General features: G+C 34.7%; 1 protein-coding gene across 1 annotated transcript in view; it reads right to left on the bottom strand.

The window, feature by feature from the left end:
* The window catches only part of LOC107269151, a 16,572-nt gene extending 1,054 nt beyond the window's left edge, over positions 1-15,518 (bottom strand). Inside the window, exon 1 of the mRNA XM_025087670.1 lies at positions 15,126-15,518. Coding sequence (XP_024943438.1) covers positions 15,126-15,219 — 94 coding nt within the window. The 5' untranslated portion in view covers positions 15,220-15,518. The remainder of the gene's footprint in view (positions 1-15,125) is intronic.
* Positions 15,519-22,764: the final 7,246 nt, after the last annotated feature.

Here is a 22,764-nt window from a genome sequence, read left to right as displayed (position 1 = left end):
TTTTTTCCCTAAGTCTTTTACTTTTTGAGATTCATATATGGTATACCTATCTCTACGGGACCCGTCAAATTGACGGGTACGCTTATCTCGAAAATAATCCTTATATTTTTGCTTTGTTCGCCACATTATTCATCCAGTAGGAAATACAAGAGTGAAAGCAATGTCTTTATGATCTCCGTTTCCATTTCGTTATCTCAATCTCGCCTCGATAGTGTAAACTAAAGCGGGTCGTATGACCTGAGTGTTTATGTGGGTCTGCTACGCAACTTTTATTTCCTATCGCCAAAAAGAGCTCAAGAGCAAGAGGAGGAAAGAGGAAATTTATAAGTAACAGTCAGGCTTGTTATAAGCCACATGAAAACATCTCAGTAGATGAACAGTTATTTCCGACGAAAGCTCGATGCAGGTTTACGCAATATATGCCGCATAAGCCTCATAAATTCGGCATCAAGTTTTGGTTAGCAGTTGACGTGGAATCAAAATATATTGTGAACGGTTTCCCTTATTTGGGGAAAGATTAAGCCCGAAGCTTACAATCGTTGGGTGAGTTTGTCACATTGGCAATAGCCGAACCATATTTAGAACGAGGCAGAAATATAACAGATAATTTCTTTACAAGCATCCCGCTAGCTCAAAAATTGCTTGCGCGAAAAACAACGTTGGTTGGGACCATCCGGTCAAACAAACGAGAACTGCCAAAACCCGTAAAAGAAAAAAAAGATAAGATGACTTTGCTCTCCTCAGATTTATATAAATCAGAAAATTTCATCCTTACTGTATATAAAAGTAAGCCGACCATAAAAGTCCTCCTTCTAAGCACCAGACATGCAGGTGTACAAATAGAAGACAACCACAAACGTCTTCCCGAAACTATATCATATTATAATAAAACGAAGTTCGGAGTGGACGTCGTTGACCAGATGGCACGCAAATATAGCGTAAAAGCAGGCAATTTTCGATGGCCTCTTCACATCTTTTTCAATATATTAGATTTGGCAGCAATAAACGCGTGGATACTATATAAACAGTGCACCGGAGCCAAGATATCCAGGAAACAATACATGTTTAGTTTAGCCGAGGAATTAGGTGCGGAAAACAAGGAGAACATTTGCCAACGATCAGACGCTTTTTCATCATCTATAATACTACAAGAGCGAGAAAGTTGCCAAGTGGGCTACTGCAACAAAAATAAAAGCAGCAATTGTTGTATATCTTGCAAAGAAGTGGTATGCGGAAAATGCACAGGCAAAGTGCAATATACCTGTAAAAAATGTACTCAATAAGTAGGATTACCCGTTAGTATAATTGTTATTATTTCCACGATATTTTTTAAAGGACTTTTTATTTCTTGATACTTTATTTAAACGTGAAGCCAAATATTATGCAATTTTGAGTTAACTTGAATAAATCTGTTTTTTAAAGAAAGTGCGTATTTTCATTCACCCGTCAATTTGACGGGTGCCGTAGAGATAGGTATATAAAAAAACGTCCGTAAACCTAGTGTTAAAATAGTCGAATTTAGCAAATACATTAACAAAGGACAGATTTTGTTCAACTATATTTGTCCTATATCTATGTATATTTAATATAAGAAGAAAAAATATACTGATCCTTTAACTAAGCTAAAATCATTTGAGAATTCCGTGATTTCGCGTCTACCAGATTGCGTTAAGCGGTAAATAAAAATACGTTATCTACCTTTGCACAATCAGTATTCGGTCTTCTTATGATAGTATTTTTCGCCCCTACTGTACATGGTAAATTGTATCCCCACATATAATTTACCACAGATTAATATTTGCTTCGGTAAGAAAGGATACCTATATGTATATGTATACATTAATAAAGCATACTTTGGGGAGAATTTCAGTAGCTGCTAGTTTGAGGAAAATTGTATAGTTTGGGGTCGGGCCTCAAAGTATTTTCAACATAATGCATGTTTTGAGGCCCATAAAGCGACTGTCACATCAAATTTGTTTACTTTTTTTGAATGCTAGACATCCAGAGTTGTGATGGGCTTAGAAAGTGTTTCGTTAGGTTAGGTTAGGTTAGAATTTCAATGCTGTGATGCCTGAGAGTATTAGCTAAAAAAAAACATCAGCTCGCTATTGTGGATGCCCCTTAATCGCCTGGGTCCTCAAACTATACTTTGTACATGATTATATATATATATATGTGCTGAAACTCCACGATAGAAATAAGCGAACATTGCAGATTCGTACTATGATCGATATTCTGGTTCTCTGTGATTCTCATGCTTGACCGAAAGGATACTGGGGTTTTATAAAATATTGTTTAATAAAATATTTTTAAATGGATTCGAACGTTTCGATATTATTAAAAGGATAAAGTTATCAACAAAAATTGTCTTGGTAGATAAGTTCGTCGCAAGAGTTGCTTCTACATTATAGTTTTAGTTTTTGCACTTCTCTCATGAGAAACTTCAACGATCATCATTACGACCAGTCGAGAAGTACTAAGCGAAGGAAAAAGAAGAATGATACTACAAAAAAATAACTGCCGATTAGCCACGTTGAAAATAAATAACTACCGTGAGAAAACTAGTTGGTCATGTCGTTCACTCGATTACCAGCTGAAGCGCCATCGATTAATCGAGCTTTATTCTTCGTTCTTCCCCTTTTTATTCCATAAAAAGTAGGCGTGACGTAACTATCACTAACACCGAACATGCAATTTCGAGCGCTAATCAAGGCAAATTTGCGACAATCAATTTTACTATTTCACAAGAGTCAGTTGCGTAACACACTGAAATGAATATTCTGGCTGTACAATTTTTTACCGTCTTTTTGTTGAAAACTAATTTATAATATTTATACAAGACGAAAATCCTTTTCAAATTTGATCATGTATACTAGAACTTGACAAATGATTCTGAAACTGCTGTCATGGAAGTTTCGTGTCAGATTCCAAGAAAAAGCAGAAAAGCATATAGAGATTTCGCAACTTGGATACATACATCGTTACTTCCCAAGAGATAGTGCAAAATGACTTTTCTTATCTATATACGTAAAACGTATATTTATATATATTCAAATCGAACACTCGCAAGACATCTGCGTATTGTTGCTACCCCCTCTCATCGTGAATGGTTTCATTCCTTCGAGACTTTCAAAGAATTCTTTACGCGACAGAATGCTAAATTATGAAGAATACCGCTACTGTCATCCAGACAGCGCTAATGTAATTGACTCAAAGCTTATATATCATCCAGCAAGCTCTGCAATATATATTTATAATGCCAATCAAGAGATATTATGACGTACAATCTAAGGCTCTATACTATAAATTCTAACTATACTAAATATAGTGTGGGCATAACTTTTATGCGTGCAATTGCCATTTCTTCTCCGTTTACTATATGAAGAAATAAGACAGTGAACGGAAAATATTTTAGACAATGCTTCGAGAGCTTAAAATTCATTCCCGCGTGAACCTTAGAGAATGTAGAAGTTAGCTTTTAAAAAGAGAAGTGAATATTTCATTTGAATTCTAAATTACTTGCGATGCAGGAATTATTTATGGTTCGGAAGATAACCCTGAGATAGCACAATCTTCTCTCTTTCGTCATATTTTACATTTTTCACGTGCATATTATAGAGAGGGGTTACTTAAAAATTTTTTTTGAAATTTTTACTATGAAATTTTATCGTTACGTGAATTTATTACGTCACTAATAATTTTCATGTATAAAGTCACGACGTTGTTTTCTCTATTGATCAAGAGTTTCTTAGAAATTATAAAACTTTTCGTCGTGGAAAAATAGAAAGAGTATGTTTGATGAAATCAATTTCCTGTATGTAATGGATTGCCGGTATCCGTAAACTTATTCTCTCCTTTGATAAGAGCTATAACAAAGACTGATATCAGTCACACGGATGGTGAAAGATAATCCGGACACGATTAGTGGAGACAGAATATCGGTTGATTAGAACTAATATATTGCAAAAAGCATCTATAGTTCCTTTAACGTTCTAATAACGTTCTTATCCTGAATAGGTAAGCAGATAAGCAGTTACTCTGCTTATACCAAATCAATGTAAAAGCTCATTTCCCGTAATTTCTCCAAGTTCATCCCAAATCTTGTCAAAAGCCCCGCAGCAGACATAATATCTGTAACCCTGGAAATATCCGTGTAGAAAAATCCTATCCTAATGCTAGTACGAAGGCAGTGGCAGGATTTCATGGAAGAAGACACGTGATAAATTGGAGAAAATTATCGTCTTTTTTTATCTTGCAGAAGGGTCCCTCGCTGGTAGTTTCTTCGCGATTCTCTTGTTGAGACTCCGACGAAAGTTCACAAGCTAAAGAAATCCGGACGTCGCGACCACAACAAAGCGCGATAACTCCACGCGAGCTGCTCTGACTCAGACGTTTGGTGGGCCGCTATTTGCATAATTCTATTTGAAACATCCGGGGCAAGTTTGCCAAAGTTTAAGGCACAATGTGACGCGAGTAGGACTCGAGCAAGTTCATATGAGCCAAATTATGAACCCTTGTCCCTCCCCTTCATCTGACCTGTACTGATGCGAACCTTTCCGGATTTCATATGATTTCGTATCGCTTGATTTCCGGTTACGTGAGAGTGGCTCGTAGAATGACGACAGAGTTGCGGAAACGATTTTGAGCGTCTGCTGCGTAACTAATTATCATTTGTGATTATGAATATTCATTAGGGAATCCTCATTAATGCTTATCCTTGTCAATTTTAATTGGCTTCAAAGATACGGGATCAACGGTATCAAAAAATTGAATTGAATAATTTTGCAAATATCAATCTTAAGAAACTATGATAAATATACGTCAGACTTTGAATCCTTCTAATTAGCCCAATATAACACTTTTCTTTATGTTATATCATACCCTTATCACTGCTATACTTTACATTGCAGTGTTATCTCGATCAATCTTTTGGGGATTTCAAAGTTAGTTGTTAAATTATAAAACTGTAGTATTACAGCTGTCCTCGTAAAGGCAGCAGATCACTGCAAAGTAAACTGAACGAGGCATAAAGTTCGTGCGTCCCCTTAGTGACAACTTAAGTGCACTTAAGCCGATTGTACTGCTGATAACACGTGAACTTGAGAATTCGCTACACGTTTAAAGTGGACGACTCGAATAACCGAAGCGTTAAAGTGGATTTATGAGGAAACTAAGAAAAAAGGTTTTTATCGTACGCAAAACATGATAACACTTGTATGAAATCAAAGATTTTTTTTCTAACCGACATTATACTTTTCCCCGTACTGACAATTTTTTTTGAAAATTTTCAAAATTTCAAAATTACATATTCAAATTTGTCAATTGGATACTCGTTCTATACACGTCGAAATGTATTACCTCGATACCGTAAATCGAGATAACCAATCAACTGTTAATATATCGATCTATCGTTTATCAGCCGTGAGATGATGGGTTATCGCAAAGCACCCATCTATCACACGCTCCACTAGATTCTAAGTACTTGCAGTTAATTTCGACCATAGGACGATAATGTTCCAGACAAGATTTTACATAAGGCCATAACTTAAGTACACAGAATAAGATAGATTCGAATTATATGTATTTTCAAAGTGATCGGTTATCCATTGTTCTTTATGCAAATCTTACCGCGTCTTCGCTTCAAGTTTCAATCGTCCCATAATCCATAGGGACATCTGCATCGTAACGAGGATTCGAAGTGTCGTCAGAGAAAAACAAAACGACCAATAAGAAATCTCACTCGTGATTCATTCAATATTTCATCAACTTCATTAAAACTTACGGCAACCAATGTACCACTCGACATCTGTCGTTTCTAAAAATAATCGAGATGCGCACGTAGGAGAAACTTTAAGTCAATAATGATTCTCGCAATTGAGTAAATACTTGCGACTAGAGGAAAATTATAAAACAGTTTCTCATACAATCTCTAGACACTGGGTTAAATGTCCCATGTGACGTGTGTAGGGCCAAGAAGACAAAGTCTACGACTCATAACGTGGCCCTAACATAAAGATTTTAAAAAACGAAAAAGAAAAAAATGCAGATTCTTTTAATCGAAGAAATTAATATAAAATAAATATAACTCCAATGAGTTAAATCCGATCGTACATTGTTTTACGGCGTGTTCTGTAAAGTAAGGATTAATTTATATACATTTACTAAAAAAAACTTTATAACTGCTAACAGAGAATATACTGACGTATTTTATGAATAATACGTCTGAATATACTAATGTATTTTCTCAATATATTAATACATAAACTGTCAGTGCATGCTTAATTCTTATGTGCATATTTAGTAATAATATATACCTCAGAATTACTACAAGTCCGTAATATAATTTTTTCGCCTACGATTCTATATAACCTGTTCGTTTCCCACGCACCATTTAATATGTACGTCGAAAGAATTAAGTGAAAATTATGGACATGCATCTACCGATAACTAGCATTATGTTCTAAAAACATTCAAATTAAAATCAAAGCGCATGTGATTGACATGTAATATCGATAGGGATTACTTTACGAAATGCTTCCACGCCATTCAGCATTCAATTTGTAACGACGGATCAGTACTGTGCGTAATGAAATGATGGCGAATTTCGGAGCATCGATGCTCTCGTGAATCTCATGATACTCATAGTTTCTCCATAAATATATGTATATAGATATATTATCTTTCTGGAGGTATACCATATGGAATCGATCAAAGCAGCCATAATGGATCATTGAATAAATTGACAAAAGAGTCACTTGCCTTCGATGTTATAAGAATACAATTATATTAAAACTGTGTTGTTAAAGTTAAAAAATGGCCTATAAATAATTATACCGAAAATCGAATTGACCCTGAGAGTTGTACCAATACGATATTATTAGTCAATGTGAAGATTAGACATTAGGTGTAATATATTTAAGAATTCTTGACCTCTACATTGTTCCAATAAACTTTGACCTTTAACACTGTTAATAACACTGTTATCTTATAACACTGTTATAAGATAAAACACAGTAAGTATATTTAAAACACAGTAAAGTATATTTTTTTTTTTTTGATTAAATAAAAATAATTATAGAAAGCACACCTCAAAGAAATCGCCTTCATTTGTCTCGCGTAAAAAAAATGAATCTCAAGCTTCATGAAAATTGGATACAACGGATTCCGCCATAAGTGCATATGTTACATATACCCATGATCATTGCGTAATCGACACGTCGAGCATTAACGTCCACTAATACCATAAAGTAACAAATCATCATAACGATGGCGCATATGGATTATAACAAACTTACGATTATCGCTGTAACAAGCACAAGCTGAAAAAATTTGTAATAAAATTCCCAAAAGCTGTCCTTCCAAATTATCATATAAAACATCATCGATAATCATATACGGTATCGTAAAAATAAATATTGTCAAATCATGATGATTCTAACCACTTATGATTCCAGAAGCTTTTCAGGTAAGTCATTTCCACCCTAAAAGACTCGCCAATGTATACAGATCCCCAATGTCCCATCATAACCTTTGCTCTTCGATGTTCTCGTGAGACTGAAGGTGGATCAGACTGGCAACGTACCGGAAAAGTCTGTTGAAGTAAGGTTTCTGGCCACCATAAAAAGGTACGAAACGACGTGGGATAATCCATGGGGGTTGAGAGAGGCGGGAGGTTGACAGGATTCAAACTGAGTCAAGCTCATTCCCAGTTACCGAACGATAGATTTGGCTTTCGGTTCACGTAATTTCAGGGCCAGTAACTACGACCGTCCTTGTATATATATTATCGCTTATCACGTTTGTATTTTTGAAGCTAGCTTCAAGAGCATCGGATTACTCTTTAAATGTCGGGAGCCTTCCTGCTGGGCGCATCCGTACACGACGTCCCGAATCCTGTAGATTCTTCGTCCTTTTCAAAGCGCAGCACGACGTGACGTAACGAGCTTTACTATCCAGTATTGTCACGTTCCGTGCTACCTTCGGGCAACATTAAGTACAGCTTTGTAAAACAGACGTCAACAAACATAACCTAACCTCAGGGGATGTCTATCACACAATTTCATAAGTCTTTTTAAGATCAACTTTCTTTTTTCTTTCTTTCACCACCTTGACGATTTATTCAGACTCTTTTAACAACATCAGTTTAGCAACGTCTTAATCAAATTCTGTAATCGTTTTGTGAATGCATGTCCTTGAATAACTGTATGAACATTATGTTGGCACATGATCAATTTTGTTCAACTAGGAGATAAATTGAGAGATTATAATGCGTGTATGGGTATTCACTGTTAATTGAATACCGTCGCATCGTCCGAAGATACTTCTGTCTTTGATTTCTATTAACTCCCATATTAAAACCATCCTCAGGTGGTGCAATAAGTCATGATTAGCAGTGTATATTTTTTTTGTTTTTGAACACTGGTTAAATTTATGACGGTACTATTAAACTTTGAATCGATCTGGATAGTGTATTTATCAGATCAGTTTGTAAATTTCGGTGTATATTTCATCAATATTGGTCGGAATTTCGTACGGATTTTTGGATTAATCTGACATATGATAGTGTTCCTTGAGACATATATGTTCTAAGTTGATTAACTTAAGACGTATCAATTACAGTGCGGCTATTACGCAATGGAATTAAATCCCTATGTTACCGGCGGTGATACTTTAATCGGGTTTATCTAACGTCTAAGCATTAAATATAACTTCCTGTTCTCTATCTAGCAGTATTCATCTATTATATATATTGTTTCGTTTTTCTGGTAAATTTATATAAAATCATCGTATGCATTTTTGTTCTGACAACAAAAATTTCAAAAATAATTTTTGAAATTCAAATTGTTGGACATATGCAAGTTTTATTATCTCATTTGTATCTAAAACTTTTTTCTATCCATAAATTTCAGTTCAATTAGTCTTGCGGGTTATGTAGAGTTTTTACAAAAATCTAGCGTTTACACACGTATGTAATTTTCCGTATTATTTTAGGATTCACGATATTCGAGCTCGGAACAAACAAGTAGTAATTATTAGGAATTGTTAATTCCTGCTAATTAAAAGCAGCTTATATTTGTGACTACCCTAAAATTTTCCCTTCATGGCGTTTGCAAAAAGTTGCCACACCTAAAATAAGGGGAAATATGAGAATAGCGATGATAATCGAAGAGTCGTGCACACGTTCAACACGTTGTATTTATTCGGTCGAGAAAAACAATTCAACAAAATTTATTATGCGATGCGAACCATGAAGTCATATAAATAATATATTCAATTCATGAAAAGTTTTTTAGCGCGTTGCAAAGTTAGAATTTCATGAATTAAATTTGTTCCGTTCAGTATGTACGACACGAGTACTGTTGTGAAATGTATCTGGAAAAGTAATAATTTGTCAAACTCTGCGTTTTTTATTTTGTCGACCAATGAGGTGTCCTATACAGTTATGTTTCTATATTACTATCAAATTTTTCAAAATAAAATATGACATACAAATTTTGTCGAGATCCACAAAATGTTTAGCCTAATTTGCCAAAATAAGAATATATGTGAATTTAACACGTAATTTTCACGCAATCAGTTCGAACAACACATCCTGGCGAAATAATGATTATCGAGACACCATCCTCGCTACGAATAATCTGTAATTGAAAAAAAAATTCAACACCAAGTTCTTCAGATAAACCGTCAAAATTGTTTGTTCAATTCCAAATAATTTTGTATGCATAAATTACGTGAATCATAAATTTACACCGAGAAAAAATTGGCAAAACGATTCGCTCTAGTAAAGACAAGAGAATTATATCGATATCAAATGTACGGTAAGGGTGACTGAACGAAATCTGCGCTCTTTTCTCAACTCCAGTGTATAGTTACAATAGACACTATCTAATTAATTACCATGAATATAAATTGTAAAAATATAATATGCCGTACAGATATATAACAGTATATTAGATTTTTATTAGGAATAAATGCATCAATGGCACGCTACATAATATATATGAAGAATTACAATTTTACGGTAGGAAAATATATTTAAAACAAAAAAAACGTGAAGAAACCACAGAAATCCCCTGGTAAAATATCAAAGAATTTATAGGCGATTAAGGGTTCCAAGTCAACCTAATCTATCTTTCTATACTTCTGTTATCACGGTGACAAGGGTGCAAATTGGCATAGTAGTCTGGAATTGAATCACCTCGCAAATAGGTTATTCCACGTAGAAAGCTAAAGTCGCCATTTACAATCCTGACGATAGCCAGGAAGTTCCTCTATCGAGTATCCGCATAGTAATAATAATAAAAACAGTTTCGATCACATTTTCATAAAAATCAAGCTGATTTGCAATTATACGTATATTATTATTATTGATCATTCCAGACAAATAGCACGTAGAAAATTTAGCAAGCTCCACAAAAGAACTTAGATAGAAATCGCTCCATTCTTAAACCGAATATAAATTCCTGAAAACTTTATAATCTTATTTCCAATCTAGCCTCTGAATTTTTTCTCAACATTAGTTAAAAGAAGAAAAAAAAGTAATTTCTCCGAGATTCAAATTATTCTACTGGATACGTAAATATCGAAAAAAAAAAAAAATGTAAAAAGACACTTAAAACAGGTATCTTCCTCGTATACTTGACTGATTACATTTAACGTTAATGCAGAAATAAAAGATTTTCGTTAAAATACAAAATCAACTAACCGCACAATTGCAACGGCAATAAGAATAAAGAAAATAATTACGAAGGCGTAAAATCAAGTTACCCACAAGACTTTATTGTTGCGAGAAATTTTCGCCTAACGTGATTAGTAACGAGAGCATTTAGCGAGGCTAGTTAACCACAGGTAGAATGCGGTACTCAAAGCTGATAGTCGGAGTCTCTAAAGTTCCTTAAAGTGTTCGTCACTTCTGGCCCATAATGCTCTCCTCCTCCTATACCGTCCGCACTGGACAGCTAACGAGACTATGATCGATTGGTAATGAAACGAGCAATTTAAAGTTCCTCCGCAATAAGAATCATGAAACCAATTATTTTTTTATAAAGTGATTCCCCTTTGGAGTGTCAAGTGCTCGAAAGCTTTTCATTGCTCAACTTTTGTCTTTAAATACGATTTCGAGCTTTCGAGGTTAAGTCCTTTTTCAAAGCATAGATACCTTGAAAGAACCTTTGAGATACTCGAGTGCTTCAATGCACTGAGTTTATGCAATTCAAGCATCTTTCCAAGCCGATTTGAACATCAGCGTTGAAAATGAAAAATGGAAATTATATAACCATCGAAGTCTAATAGACGATCAGTTATTAGGCCTGATACACGAGACAGTAATATTGAAACACAATTTGGCTATGAAGGAACACCTATCATGACCAATCATCGATATAATGATTGAGGGTCGTCGGCTTTAGTGACAATGTAATATAATGGATAAATCAATACACAGCCACTATATAGAACAATTCGTGAAATTTATCCAGTTACGTAATCGGAAAACGTAATGCGCCAATAAAACATTCTACTATATTTTTGTCTGTGTGAAAATGTAATTTACCAAGAATCCCGTTCAGGATATGAATGGACGACGTACGAGGACAAATAAACGCATACAGGCCGTTAGGACCAAGGGAGAAAGGATTAAGCGGAAATTAAAAAAGTCTCACATTTCAGTATGATTCGACTTGTCCATTCATTGAAAAACGAAACAGCTCGGAAATGTGTGTACGGGCTTCAGAATCTTGACTTAATTTTCAAACCTGCTTCTTAGGAATATAAAAAAAAAACCAAGGAATCTTCCATTAACCAGTTTCCATTTAATAATAGATATGATAAAGTGGCCTTTTCGGATCAGCTCCTAATTCGGATCATAAAAATTTCAAATATCTCCCAAGCATCATCCGTACATGTATCTTCTTCACCATCGTGTTCCTATAGGAATTGCCAAAAACGATGTTAAAAAAACGCCTATTGCGAGTAAAGAAATTAACTGTACTTTTACGTGAAAATTCTTGAACAACTCAACTCTACGTTAATCGTCCCATGCAGCTTGCCGACCGATAAGCTAAAAATACGTTTCATCTAAAATTAACATGAAGTTGTACCTTCGTATGAAACACTTTTAGCCGAATCGTTTGTGCGTTCCTTCCTGGTTAAGTTGCTTCTACTTCTATAACAGACGATTTACGTTACTCAAAGAAAATAACGAAGAAAATTGCAGACAAGCAGCCGAGCGAGAATCTAGCACGATTTCCTTTTCATCGCGAAGATACGTGCTGGGCGTTACGATAAATTCCAATCCCACCGCGGAGACTTCTAAAGCTCGCTAAATAATTTAATTATCCCTCATTCTCACCGAAACATCCCCTGAGACTCTTAAAGGCCTCTCGTTACAAGTCCAATGAATTACCTTAAAAAAAAAATAGCCGAGTATCACATACAGCTACTTTGCTTCATTACGACACGGTACAACGACTCGACATATCATTTAACCCTAGAATTTTAACGTACCCATTAACGCTATGTATTTTTCATCAATTTTTTGCTCCTTCCTCAAAACGAACGTACGACAAGAATGTTTATATTTTTAGAGTGAAATATATCGCCAAATATCACAATGAATTACGTAATATTTTACAGATGATGATAGTGTTCAAAGTGACTATACGTGACAATACCTCAAAGGCTCTTTCAAGGTTTCGCATTCCAATGAATTGGCCTTGGTTTCGAAGTTAGGCGGAAGAATCCCTGGGCACTTCATTAAGGGGAATACTTAGACGGATCGCGGGGGCGTTCACATAAAAAAGTTTCATTCGAAAGCAAATAATACGAATAATATCGGCTTAGTGATAACAATATCTTCTTCGATATCTTTAAGAGACTAAACGTTTGCGAAATTCAACTTTTTGTTGTAATATCTAACAAGACTCACGAACCTTGCAAGATTGGATTTTCAAGAACTCAATGTAATGGAACGAAACGGAACTCGTCAAATTTTCTATCGTGTAGTAACGTTATAAAGGATTTTTTTTAAATGAACGTGATTTAGGCAATTTTTTATACATGAGATTGTACGAGCAATATATCAGGTTTACCTACTGTTATCGTAGACAACATATGTTTTTATATTTGTAATTACGTTTTTATGAAAAGCTTTATACATTTCTTGTTATAGTTAATTATTTAAATTTAGACATGATGACAATTTTATGAGAAGGTTTTCATATTACTCATATCTATTCTAACGTAACGAAAATGCCCTGTTGTGCGTACAGTCTGAAAAGAAATGTTAAGTTTCATATTAATGAACGAATAAACACAGATTACGTCTGGATCCAATATTTCTGAGTAATCCAAGTTATTAATACGATGCAGTTTGTAAAGAAAGTAGCCCGTTATTATAATGTTACACCATTGATTAATCCTTCGGCGGGCGCGCACGTGTACTTTGTATACATTGGTCTGTTTTTGGCGGGGCAAATCGTTTTATAATTGATTTTGAAATTCAGTTCCTAACTAACTACCTAACTGGACAGATTCGAAGAAGCGAATTTGAAATGTTTTCAACGTGTTGTAAAACGTACGCGAATATGGCATCTCCATCGAAGTAAGTGCATCTATTTCGTCGTATCACATGACTTTTAGATTTTATTTCCGTTTATATTTCCTTCAATGAATTATATGCAAATGAAAATATTTCTTTAGAAGTTTCCAAAATTTTTTTCTAAATAACTACATCATGTCTCCCACGTCTTGAAACCCTCGAAGGAAGTGAGTCCTCGACAACCTCTAGTTTATAGCACAGCCTGTTAAAAGGATGTGAAACATTATACTTACTTTCATATTCTAAAACATAATACATATATAATATTGTATCATCTAATAAATGACTTTTCATTATTTAACATCTGAACTAATTTTTTCAACTAATAATTCGTTATGTACAAAGTACAAGACGCCGCTCGTTACGATGAAAAAGGCCTGCCCGCCGTAGGGTTAATTGGAATCATGGATTTGAGTTATCACAAAGAAAAATATTTTTCCAGGAAACGAGAAACTCTTTCGGGCTCAAACGTAACGATAACAAGAATTTTTCCTACAGGTAAAGTGCAACGTTAATATTAACATTAACCCTTACTTCTTACCGATGAGTCATTTTTGTCCGTGCGATTCCTAACTGTATCAATTCATCGGAAAACTAAAACCCCATCGGAAATATTATAATTGACCCATCTGTACGGTTTAAGAGTGCCAAAATTAATAATAAATGTTAAAACGTTATATTCGATAAAGATACAAGTTTTGATACATATTTGAGATAACTTTTAATTAAATAACTTTATAAATACTGTAGAAAACGTGGCGACGCGATTTGCCTTCAAACTCTAATTCCAAGATTGCCCGTATATCGAGATAAGCAGAACTGTCAATCACACCCCCTCAGACAATTGTCAGTGAAGTTCATTCATGGATTGAGGTAATTTCTGATTTCAATGTGCGAATAATCAAAACGATACAATATACATTTGAATTGGGGTCTAACGGAAATCACAATCAAACTTCAAAGTGTAATATTCTCTCATAATAAAATTTTCCTTTGACATTCTTACTACGCAACACGTTTCTTATTGTTCGTAAGACTTTTACTTTTTACACATAAAAAATGTATGGGCATACGTTTCCTGCTGTACAAAGAAATATGTAATTACCTATACGTTAGATTACACCGTGATTAGAATTACACAAAACAACAGTTTATTAGCAAAAATGAAATGCACAAATTCCACTTGATGGCATTAAGTAACACGTATGTCACATATTCATATTACGAATTTGCTCATTTATGAAATAAAATTTAACAGAGCTTCCGGACTAATTGACAATATCTTAAAATACAAGACAGGAGCAGCTGTTATTTTTTATTAAAAAAAGATAATTTCAATTAACATTTCTTTGATAAGCTGATACTACCTGAGCAAGCGGTACGAAAGTGAAAAAAAATATTCCAACCCAAAGTCTAAACGAAGAATCAGCTTTTCGACGGAACGGGAAATTAGAACAGAGAAAAGTCCTGACAAACAGGAAACTGATAAAGTAAGAAAGTATTTCTGTTATAAGTTTACGTTACTCACGTTTCGCGTAAACTTCGACGCTGAAGGAGACCAGAAGAATCAAGGCAATGGTGAGTACCGAGCATCCCGATGTCGGGATTGCCGTGTTCTTCATCTTGAATAGTCACGAACTGTTGTTCCTCACGATGAGTGATTAGCAGAGAAGAACAAGGGTTGGAGCGACGAATCAGCTGATGCTTCTTCGGCGATCGGGTGGTTGTGAGTGAACGAGATTCCCGATGCGCGTTGGCTCTTTTACAGAAGTGGAGGCGAGTGGCGCAGGCTGGATGGCGCGTCGGATACGAAACCTCTATGATGGGGGATGCTGGGTACAGGTGGTAGTACAGTTGGTAGTGGCGATGATGGTAACGGTAGTGCCAATGGTACTTTTGCCGTTGTTGGTAGCAGTGGGAGCTAATCGTAAATATTCAGGAATATTGGTCCGATGATTAGTTTCAAAGTGGAGGGGCTGATGACTAGGCGATGATTGGTTCTTTTCGCGAACTTACTCCGCCGACTCACACGGATTTGTCAAATTCTGTCGGTCAAAGGTGAAATTTAGGTATTTACGGTACTACCGTTCCAAGTGCGCCATTTGGGTAGCATATAGTTTTTCGCTTGTTTAGATCGAACTATAACCTAAGAAACGTTTTAATTATTATATTCATGAACAATAAACGATTTCTCATCGACTAACTGCCTTTTGAAACGCAATATATAGAAAATTTCACGTGCGTCGATTAAATTAATACCAAAATTTGTTTTCGATTTTATACAAAAATTTATGGGTTTTTTTAGGTTAGGTTTTGTTAGTTATGGGTAACAAACATTTTTATTAACCTAACAGTCGGCAACAAACGACCAACATTCGATCTTATACGAGAAAATTAAAAAAGCCGAAGTTGTCCGGCTAACTTCACAGAGATCAGTTGTGCAAATTTATAAAGCATCGCTTCTCAGATCACATGGTGCATCTAGATAAAGTTCATTTAAATCGTGCCAAAGATTATATGGATTTAATAATTGAAATTAAAAAAATATACTACTGCACGATAAATGAAAAATTATATTTCAATAAGGTTTCGTAGAACACTTAGATGTCAATTTATATAATCTTATAAGGTGCCAACAGTAAATATCTCATTTGAGTAAGAAAAACGCAATGAGGAAAAAAAGAAAATTTCTAAAGAGAATTTCAGGAGCCTTCATACCGATTAAGCAGTTCTAGTTGTGTTGTAAACACGACATTTTTCATATACGTAAATTATCCAATGAAGACGGATTAGCATCGAATCGTTTTATCGCTGTAACCAGTTCGATAGGCGGATAAAATTTTTGTCGGAATGGTTGAATGAAACACCTGGTTCGAATAACGGACTGAAACAAGGCGATTACGCCTGACTAACTGGATATCATGGGTTCCTGGATTGGTAGTTGAGGGTCAAAGGTTAGGGTGAAAGACGGGGTGGCGGCACGCAGCGACGGCGCAAGCCGTCCACCTGCTCAAAGCGTCCCCACTACATTTCTCAAAAGTGTTAACTACATTCACATACATGTTAACAAAATCACTACTTGTTTCACCTTATATGAGTTTCTGTCAAGTTTTTTGCACTGAACTTACGTATATACGTTATCGTATCCGTAAAGTCTTTTGCATTATTATTCTACTATCTTTCTGCGGTCCCTCGCGTCGCCCATGGGGCTGCTTGATGTCTTTATGGAAATTATTTTTTTTTATCGTTCAATATCTTTCGACGAGCTTATTCTTACATCCACATTCCGTATCGGGATAAGCCGTCAATAAATGTTTTGCAAAATCTTGGTGCGTCTTATTTAGGGCAAAAGTGTCTGAGACGGCATTGGAAACAACACGATAAAATGTATACCGTCACAGACACATTTTTCCTACTCAAACATTAGTACCTTAATTTCGTGTGGTTAAAAATACTCGAAATAATATTTTTTTAATTCCATATACTACTTTTTGAAAATATTCAATATAGTATTGTATAGGGAGACAGGAGACAGACAGACAGGATAAATTGCTGAGTCCTACCGAGCGAATCAAGAAAGTTCAAAGTTTCGCCGATGAGAATGAAATTCAGCGAATATTATTGTATAGAATATATTATTTTGTTAGAGGACAATTTTCGAATGAGATATACAGATATATAATCCCAGCTAATATTAAGTATTAGATCAAGCATTGTTTGGTAAACAATTTAGTAAAATTAAAAAGTTGATTCCTTCTTTAAGAATTGCAACTTTAAAAAAGCTTGTCGCAAGGACTGCTCGGGAATTATTCATCCCAGAGACTGTGGATAAACACTTGAAACTCGATTTGAGTTTATATTCGTGGGAAGTAGTGCTTGAAGCGAGCATTCCTCTGGGAATCGTAGGGTGGGGTAGAAAATGTTGCGCAAAGAGAAACTGGCTGTATCAAGAAAGACAAGAAAGAGGAGGTGGATGCTTTGACTTGAAACTACTATCTAGTGTAAAAAGCACAAAGATATCTTTTAGTTTTGTCTTTTAAATGCTTCAAAATTATGACCGTGTTTTGTTATGTTGTCACAAAGTTTTCCGTTTAATCTCGGAAAAGCTGACATTGAAACTGTTGTACGGGTAAGTCCAAGAAAAATTAATCAATGCCGGGAATATGCGTTTCCAGTACCAATTCAACGGCAAATATTTTTGTTCGTACAACATTTGTATAAACTTTCTCAACGTGCATATGAAATCTTATTTGCTGCAAAAACTGCATGCGTGTTGTGTACGCGTATGTGACGTAACTTTAATATCGCCTATGGTAATCCGAAGCCGCGATACATGACGAGCAATAATATGACAAGAAACGCCAGTTTTCACTGCATCATAAGTTGAAACCGTAATTGAAAACGGCCAGCAGAGCAGAAAAGTCTGTAAGTGAATATATCGTTAAATATATGCAGGTACGTCAGTGCAATCCAGTAAAGAGCTTGCGGCTTTATTAAAAGTTTCGACGAAAAGGGAAACTCATTTTGTTGCATAATAATAACAAAGCACTGTTCTGATAACATTCTGATACCATTAAAGCCACGTTATTAATGAGGCACATCACAGTATGAAAAAATAATATTAAATCAAAAACAATTCGCGTTTGAATAAAATAAACCTCACGCGATACTAACAGTATTTTAAAGGAAAGATTATATTTAGTAACAGCTTATTAACACACAGAGTTTTCTGTGACTTAACAATAGTAGTATATAATGATATACAATATGTATACATAAAAATATGTATCATGTATCTAAGTTTATCGTAAGAAAATTGCCCATTGCCATAAGTCTTTGTTTAAATTTAATTATTGCTTTTCCATTGATTTCCATTGATATACTACACATTACCCTCGACAAAAAAAATTATTGGCAATAAGAATTTATCTTACGGCTATAACATTTACGTTTTATTTTCCTGAAAAAGGGAATATGAAAATATTATTTTCTTCTTGTAATAATATTTGCAAATTCAGCACATTTTCTCAAATTATATTATATAGCAGTTGTCCGGGTTCACACGTGACAGAGTGTATCGCTATGTCATAAGAAAGTGTACACGCGAAAAAAAAACCGTACTTGAAATAACTAACCCAGGAAATATTATTCACACTCTTATAATTTTCGTAGAAAATAAAGGAAAGCTCACCTGCTATACCGATCCAGCTTGTAAAGACTTTCGGATGATTTCAATCCGGAAAAAATTAGAGTTTAAAAATTGACGAAAAAACCATTATAAGTAGCAATGCTACTCTGAAATTGCTCCCGTTCTAGCAATTTCCGATGTACTCGCTCCGCCGAGTCAGCCGGACTTATTTCCTTGAAGATAATCGTAACTGAACGCCCGGTAGAGAATCAGGTTAATACAGAACTTGCTTGTTAATACAGTGTGCTGGGACATCAGGACACTCGCAAATAAATAAGCAAACAAGCTGCTGGTCCTTTCGCTTTCTAACGTATCAACATTACCCCTCTTATACAAGGGATGATTCGATCAAACGAATTTTTGGATTTTATTATCTCTCCGAATACTGAACACATTACCGGTCTATCGGGCACATCTCCCCGTTTCGTAGTAAGCGACTGCTAGACCCATGAGGAAGATCTGTCATTTATGATTGTTTTTTAAGAATGTTACTAAAAATCGCTTGCAAAAAATGCACGGTTGTATTTAATTATTGTGAAAATTAAGAAATTAGATTTTCATTAGAAAATAATTTAGTCTGCTCTCCATTTTGGACGTGACTGTTTGATATTTTTAAATTTTCACATTCCTGAATTCGCTGCCTCTTCGAACTATGAAATTTTGAATATTAATGTTCCGTGTGACGTTCGGTAAAGTCGGAAATAAATTTGAAGGATTGCTCCAAATTTGGACAATTACCTAATACAATCACGTAATTATAGCACCACTATGTCCCATTGACAAATCTCTTCTTCTATGAATCATACATATGACTGATGTCACATTTATATGTGAAATTCATATTATTGACAAGCAGAAATTCATTGGCCTCCCCATTTGTCTGTGTAAATCTTCGAGAATGCAATTCAGCTTAACAGATATCATTGAAGCCAGTTTTGACTTTCTTGTAACTACGATAACGCGAGTAGTTGGTTGTATTCATCACTACGTAGCTACTTGGTAGAAAGTTTAGCACAGTGAACAAAATCACTTGGCTAAGATAACGTCGCGTTACTGAAGACAATTTCAATGAAAGGTATCTTAGGAATAGTCGACAATGCCAGAAACAGTTAAATCTTCAATGTGTGAATGTTTCTTCAGTAAGAAGAAATTACGTTATAAAAACTGAAATAGCCTGAAAAAATAATAAAGAATAAAATCGTATTATGAATTGAATTTTATTTGAATCTGCGTCTGTGCTCTCGTAGAAGTTTAAGAAAGAAATAGAAAACCTATGCTGCGTTTCCTCGTGATTCTCGAACCGCAGTTTTTGCAAGACTATTTTCATAATACCATCAAAGGAACGTTAATACTTTTATCAACGGTCTACCCTACCCTGATCCAGATAGTGATATACCGCGCATTGATATTATAATAATTTGATCTCTTTTCTGACAAATAAATCGTTTTCGTATGAATGTAAAAATGAAATTCAAAGCAAAAGGTAAAATCAAGTATCGATGATACGTAATCGTATTGAATAAAGTCGGAGAGCAAATTGTCTGAAAGAGAATTAAATTGTTGGTAAACAACTCGCTAGGGTTCGTTTGGCTGAGAGAATAAACTGGAGGTTATATAATATTTGACTGATCCGCAAAATTTCATCAACTATATGGGGTCGGTAGCTTATTTACAATTTCATAAAGCCACCCAGTATTAATCGTAGAATCCTTTTATGCCACACGTATGACTCGTTATTAGTAATATAACTCTATGACAAAGGAAATGTCCCACGGCGAAACAACAGTTATGGGAGACCCGACAAAACCTCAATCAACTGAATCGTACGCGCATTACATTGTTTCCTTCCATTCAAGAATTTTCATAAATATTTTCTTCAACGATAATCGCATTATTACGAACTGTATATCCGATTATCGATAAATGTCAAGTGACTGACACGCTTGAGAAAAGAAATATTTTAACTCTATACAAATATTCTTCGACAATTTTGATAATTAAAATTTCAGACAATATTCGACATCAATTACCATTTATTCAACTTATCGTATGAATAATCGCAAACGTAGATATATCAATCGTATCCTTATAAAGTTATCATCCCTTTCAGGTACATACATATATTCTATTTTAATTCTGCGTATAATAGAAATTTGATTCGATTGAATATATCATTGATTAAATTATTAATTACTAATAATTCATAGTCCACATTGTATATTATGATAAGTATAGAGATATGCACGATCTGTATAAGGATATATGCGAATACCGTCTATAACGTGCTCGATCTATAACGTAGCTAAGGTGACGGCCTATCTTTATTAATTTTCACGAGATAAATGATTGTGGAATAAATTACATGACGTGGACTTTGTTTACCACTGTAGCAAAAATTAATGTTATCACGTTAGACAAGATCGTCGATAACGAAATATAACAAAAATATACTTTCGCTCTATGACTGATAGTGAGTGGCTAATTTCTATATAAACGTTTTCCATGTATCGGTCATTGTGTACAGATCATCGGGTGATGCCAAGTAGCGTCATTCTGGCGGTCTAAGGGTTAAAGGAGTAATAATTAAGCACTGATTATTATAATTACAATCGATTGCGTAAATACTCTTTATAGATAGATCATTCAATAAATCGTAATGAGTGTCTCGCGCAGAACTGCCTTTATCATAGCCTTAAGACCCATGACGACGGGCACGAAACTTAAGAAACAGGTTGCTCAATTTATATTTACACAAAGCTAAATTATTTAAATCCTCTTAAGTCTGCTGTTAAATTTCGAATTATTTTCGTAAATATCATTCGAACAGTAAGGATTCTACGTAGCGATGGCCACCACCGCGATAAGATTTTAATAATGAATTTCGATCTATGAATTCCCACAAGTCCAAAAGTCCATAACATAAGTCGCATGCGTCAAAGTGAATATTTCGTGAATTTGTAATACACTACATAGCCCATCTAACATAATTTCACTAATAATTTTTAAATGGCTCTGAAAGTAACATATTATACAAATTTTCGAATCATTTTTATTATTACAAATATAGCATACACATCGAATTTGATCGTAATTGACTGTATGCAAACAATCATTATTTCATTCCGTACCTGACTGCCGTATATAAAGATCATGTCGTATATAAAGTTATACAATGTTTCTTAAATGCTAAGTTATAGATTAAATAATAATAAGTCCTATTAAAAAAAATTTCTTTTAATTTTTTATTAATAATTTTCTATTATAAATTTCTTCGCGCTAATCAAATTCAGATTAGTAAAACCTACGCCGACTGCATTACCGTTGTCGTATACATATACAATCAACGGCACGAAATGGATCCACCTAATGCTAGAGAGCGAACTCTTTTTCAAGAAATTTCTCAACGGATATGATAATTGGCTGAACACGTAGGCAAGTTTAAAAGTAAACTATCTTCAAGAAAATGCTTCTTTTTCTATTTTCATTCACAGAAAAGCCAGTTGTAACATTCAGCCTGTCGTAACTACAATATTAACATATAAACTATAATCATTCAATAATGTTTAACATTAAATCGATGATTAACCTTTAAACCCTATCCAGGGGTGTGAGATAGCCCAGAGATAGGTTTTAAGGGCTATATCTAGTATTAGCTATTATTATTAATAAAAATTGACAAAACGTATTTTGATTGGTCTAAAACATACTGATTATTGTAATTTAATAATTTGTAACTTATTGCTCTTCCGAAGATAAGAATATCAACTCGATGATCCGCATATATGTATATACGTGTCCAGAACATATTACATATATCTATAGTGCATTAATAATATTCTTGGTTACACGGAAGCCAGCAAATGTTTGCGATCAGTTCCGGATAATACATGCCGTGCGAGTTTCAACTCACGTGATGTTCTCCCACGGTATATTGGATCGTCTGTTGGCTTTATCTCGTCTTTACGTACTCATATGAGAA

This window comes from Cephus cinctus, unplaced genomic scaffold (genome assembly GCF_000341935.2).
Source record: "Cephus cinctus unplaced genomic scaffold, Ccin1 Ccin1_scaffold0008, whole genome shotgun sequence".
In the NCBI taxonomy this organism is placed as follows: Eukaryota; Metazoa; Arthropoda; class Insecta; order Hymenoptera; family Cephidae; genus Cephus; species Cephus cinctus.
Note: the sequence above shows the minus strand (reverse complement) of the source record. Positions and strands in the feature narration are given on the sequence as shown.